Genomic DNA, 4,669 nt, shown 5'->3' with positions numbered 1-4,669 from the left:
TGAAATTTACACCACTTCAAGTAAGGTCTAGCCGTATCATCTATAAAAGAGTGTGTCCCGTAATGATATTGGACCGAGAAACATAATCTAGGTAATCGGCTCATATGCGGTTTTGAGCCATGTCATGGAAATCCAAAACAACACATAGCTTGGATTTACTAGATGAGTAGATATGCACTTGATCTTAGCCAAAAGAGAGAAATGTATCAAATACATAACCCGGTTTACTCAGTAAAAAAATAAAAAATATTCAGTAGTTAGCTTAAACCAAAAGGGGAGTAACTAACTTAGCGGTACCTTGCCATTCGGGGGCAGCTGCATCGGACATCGTGGGAAGCACCCTAGCGCGCCATGTGTTACATTGGGCACACCCATGTGAAGCGTTGTTTGCTTCCCGAAAAGTGAAGACCACAACTACGATTTTGTGAGGAACATAGTTGTGCTTCTCGAAAAGTGAAACACACAGCCGCGCTTCCGCGTGAAGCACACATCTGCTTCTCAAAAAAGATGAAAAAACACAACTGTGTTTCCGCAGAAGCACACATCTGCTTCCTGAAAAGGTGAAAAAGCACAAGTGCGCTTCTAGTTTTTGTTTTTAAGGTTTTATTTTTGGTTTCTGTTTTTTTCTTCTGTTTTTCCCTGGTTTTTGGTTTTTCCAATTCTCGGGTTTTTTTTTTTGAAAAAATCCGTCAGAAGCTTATCCACATGTGATCTAGTTTTGAAAATCTCGACTTGAGAAACCCAACGATGACTGGTGGATGCACGGTACAAGAGATAAAACGTCTTGAAAAAATAAATCTAAAAAAAGAGCGCAAAACTCTTAGGTTGCAACAAATGTCGCTCAACCCCACTTATCACAACAAGGGGAGGGTTTTTTTTTTTTGCCTTTGCAAGAGTGCATTCTTATTTTATTTTTTGCAAGAGTGCACTCTCTCTCTCTCTTTTTCTCTTTTGAAGGGGGCAAGAGAGCGCACTCTAACCAGTGATTTCGGTGAACAAAACGAACTCGGCCTTCCAGTTTGTTGTGCAAGCGGCCCAGCAGCCCAGCAACGGCGAGCTCTCCCCAACCGACGACCCACGACCCCGTCACGGCCTCGCCGGCGGCGGCACGCTCACTGGCCTTGCCGTCGCTGCCTCGCCTCCGGCTTCGCCCCGTCATCCGGCGCTCGCCGGCACCCCGCCTAGACCCCTCCTCCCCCTCCTACTCTCAAGTCTGACCCCCTCGCTCGTCCCCGGCTCCCCGACGCCCTGCGCCCAACGGCCGCCGACGCTCCCTGCCCCTTCTGGCAAAGCCACACAGGTAACGATTCCATCACCACTAACCTTAATCGTTTCACCTCTCACTGCTGGTGCTCCAGCATACCTCGATCGACGTCGATGCGCTCCGCCTGTGTGCCATGCACATGTCCTGTTTGCGGTTATGCCTCAAAGACCACTGAGAAGTGAACCTTGTAACAGATTGTGCTGTTATGCGTTGTTATGGGTGCGGCGGTCGTGCTGAGGCGAATGTGGCATGGCAGGTGCCTTCTCCGCGATGAGCGTTTGAAGGCTTCGTTTTGCATCCTGTGACGCGTGCCTTGAGCCGGGCGGCATGCTCTGCTCTCAAATACAGCTCTGTTTTTTTTTGTACCGAGCCTGAAGTAGCAAGTCGGGTGGTTTTGTTTCTGGTGGAATTTGAACCGGGGAGCTCTGCTCCATGGTAATCTAAAACGAATCATGCCATAAAAGTTGTTGACACTAGACAGGAATGTACTCATCATATACGACGTGGAATTGCTCAAGGACTGAGAATCCGTGTTTAGAGAGTACTCCCTCCGTTCCTAAATACTTGTCTTTCTAGGCATTTCAACAAGTGACTACATACGGAGCAAAATGAGTGAATCTACACTCTAAAATATGTCTACATACATCCGTATGTAGTAGTCATTTGAAATGTCTAGAAAGACAAATATTTAGGAACGAGGGAGTAATTGATATGAAGATTTTTGGTCACGACATATAGAAACAGAAAATAAATATCGTTGCCTCCATTTTTTGAATTCATTCTAATTCAGGTTAGTTTGGTACCACCTCTGTAACTAAATACAAGACATTTTTGCAGTTCCAATCGAATTGCAAAAATGTCTTATATTATACAGTTCAGTTTCAGTATGCACTACCTCTGTAACTAAATATAAGGCATTTTTGCAGTTCAAATTGAATTGCAAAAATGTCTTATATTTTAGTTACAGAGATAGTGCATACTGAAACTGAACTGTATTTTCATTTTATATTGCATTTGCCAAAGTTTTGATAATATATCTTCCTAAACGAACTAACTGAATTAGCCGAATGCGCAGGCCTAATCACATATATGTCCAAAACCATAACCAGTTCTGCAACTCTTAGGTGAATTATACTCCCTTCGTCCGGAGAAGAGTGCACATCTAGAGATTTTAGGACAAGTTATGAAATGAAGTAAAAAATGCATTGAAAAGGTGCAAGCCACCATTTCTCTCCTCTTTAATTACCTAACCCCCAATGAGCTAAGTGCATGTAGAAATTAAGAAGACCATGTGCAGATTATTATTGGTCTTGATTACTGTGTGATGAGAGAGAAGTATTTTTTCTACATTAAAGTGCATTGGGAAGATAGAAGTACACTCTTTTGTGGACAAATTTTGAAGCCAAACGTACACTCTTCACCGGACGGAGGGACTATTTTGTAATTTGCATTGATTGTTTTCTTTTTTTACAATGCTCAGTTAAGGTGTAAATCTTTGAAGTCTCTGAGTATCAAACATGTTCCTATGTTATATTAGCATACCTGTTTGACGGAAATGGTGCACTGAAAACCCCTTCACTTTTGCCCTTTCCTGCAGGTGAGCACGATGCTGCGCAGCTTCCCCCAGGCCCGTCGGCTTCTGAAGTAAGCGAGTTCGACTAGCCTTCCCTAGCTGGCTTGCCCTGTCTACAGTTCTTTGGCTTTTGAACAGATTGATTCTTGATGATGCCTCTGTTCTTGTTGATCTGTGGGGTTCAGGAGGCTGGGTTTTGAGAAGGGGGACGCCTACTTCTTTAAGCAGATGGGCAAGGGCATGCTATGCACATATGCGCTTTTTGGCGCCGCGTGGTTCTGGAATGAGACATCACCGCTTGGCTGGTGGACGCTCAAGCCACGGCCCAAGGTATGGCCGGTGGTGACCTTTAGTTTATTTCTTGGATGGGGCAGACATGAATTGCCGAGGCCTTTTGTTTTGCTTGAAGATATGTGTTCAGTACAATAAGTTCATCCTGCTGTATGTTTAGTTTTTGGTGCTGTGGTTCAGAACTTGCAGTAGATAATGTCCATTCAGTGCATACTGTGACCTGAGACATGAATTAATCCAGCAGCGTACTTTCTATAATTTTGTTGTATGAGACGCTCACATAATTGATTGGAGCAGCATACATAGACTAGAACTGATTTGCATCCATGAACTACCATAACCGGTTGCTGATTAAAGCATAGGCAGCAGCATAGTAGACACTTGTATTATGTTTATGAGATGCGATTCAGACAGCCTTTATGCCAATGCTTATGTTCCTTTCACCTGAATGTTGAGTTTTATATTTCTTGCTTTTAAAATTCTATTTCCAAATCATTTACCTAGGAAGAGAAGGAGATGGCGCATCTGTACGAGCGCAGGGAGTTCCCGTACCCGGGCGACGAGGAGGCGGTGGAGGAGTTCATAAAGAGCGGGGGCGCCCTGGGCACGACGATCGGGCCCAAGGGGTTCGCGGACGCCAACATGGACTCGGACAACATGCAGAAGCAGCTGCAGTCGAAGAAGTTTGACCAGGAGGCGCGCAAGCTGTGGTTCCGGATGCGCAACGAGGTGGTGCAGGAGCTCCAGGAGAAGGGGTTCGACGTCGAATGATGCTACTCCGTGTTTGTCTGTTTGTTTGTTCTTTCCCCTAAAAGAAAGAAAGAAAGAAAGAAAGAAAGGGTCAAGTAAGTGTTTTGCATTGAGAGGTGAATAATCAATCCCCTGTTGCTGACATCTCGAGACAGCGGTTTAATAATGTTTGAATTTTGTGTCCCCTACTCTGTGCTGATCGCATATTTGATTTGAATTTCCTTTCCACATACACCAGTTACATCACCCATTTATTTTCTTCTTGGAATTGTTATGGCTTCCGTTGGGATGAAGGGGAAGTGGTGGTTAGGAATTGGGTTGGCAGGGCTTGAGTTGGCAAATTGATTAGTGATGGGGACTAACCATTAACTAACCTGCTACTACTACTAATACTAGGTGTGTGTATGCGAGGTTAGGTGGAGGAGTTCATAAAGAGCGGGGGCGCCCTGGGCACGACGATCGGGCCCAAGGGGTTCGCGGACGCCAACATGGACTCGGACAACATGCAGAAGCAGCTGCAGTCGAAGAAGTTTGACCAGGAGGCGCGCAAGCTGTGGTTCCGGATGCGCAACGAGGTGGTGCAGGAGCTCCAGGAGAAGGGGTTCGACGTCGAATGATGCTACTCCGTGTTTGTCTGTTTGTTTGTTCTTTCCCCTAAAAGAAAGAAAGAAAGAAAGAAAGAAAGGGTCAAGTAAGTGTTTTGCATTGAGAGGTGAATAATCAATCCCCTGTTGCTGACATCTCGAGACAGCGGTTTAATAATGTTTGAATTTTGTGTCCCCTACTCTGTG

At 45.0% G+C, this 4,669-nt stretch overlaps 1 protein-coding gene across 2 annotated transcripts; it reads left to right on the top strand.

Annotated features, from left to right (window-relative positions):
• Positions 1-1,005: 1,005 nt before the first annotated feature.
• On the top strand, positions 1,006-4,407 carry LOC119298774. Of its 2 annotated transcripts, XR_005145975.1 has the most exons (5): positions 1,006-1,300; positions 2,862-2,908; positions 3,023-3,167; positions 3,633-3,994; positions 4,295-4,407. XR_005145975.1 is itself a non-coding variant. In XM_037576067.1 (4 exons), exons 2-4 carry the CDS (start codon positions 2,871-2,873, stop codon positions 3,897-3,899), a joined length of 450 nt encoding a protein of 149 aa, XP_037431964.1. In that variant the 5' UTR covers positions 1,006-1,300; positions 2,862-2,870; the 3' UTR covers positions 3,900-4,119. The 2 variants fall into 2 exon arrangements, 1 of the variants encoding a protein (XP_037431964.1); XM_037576067.1 differs by lacking the exon at positions 4,295-4,407 and having other exon boundaries at positions 3,633-4,119.
• Positions 4,408-4,669: the final 262 nt, after the last annotated feature.

Source organism: Triticum dicoccoides, chromosome 5A (assembly GCF_002162155.2).
Source record: "Triticum dicoccoides isolate Atlit2015 ecotype Zavitan chromosome 5A, WEW_v2.0, whole genome shotgun sequence".
Lineage (NCBI taxonomy): Eukaryota > Viridiplantae > Streptophyta > Magnoliopsida > Poales > Poaceae > Triticum > Triticum dicoccoides.
The sequence above is the reverse complement of the archived record's forward strand: the minus strand, read 5'-3'. Positions and strand labels throughout refer to the sequence as shown.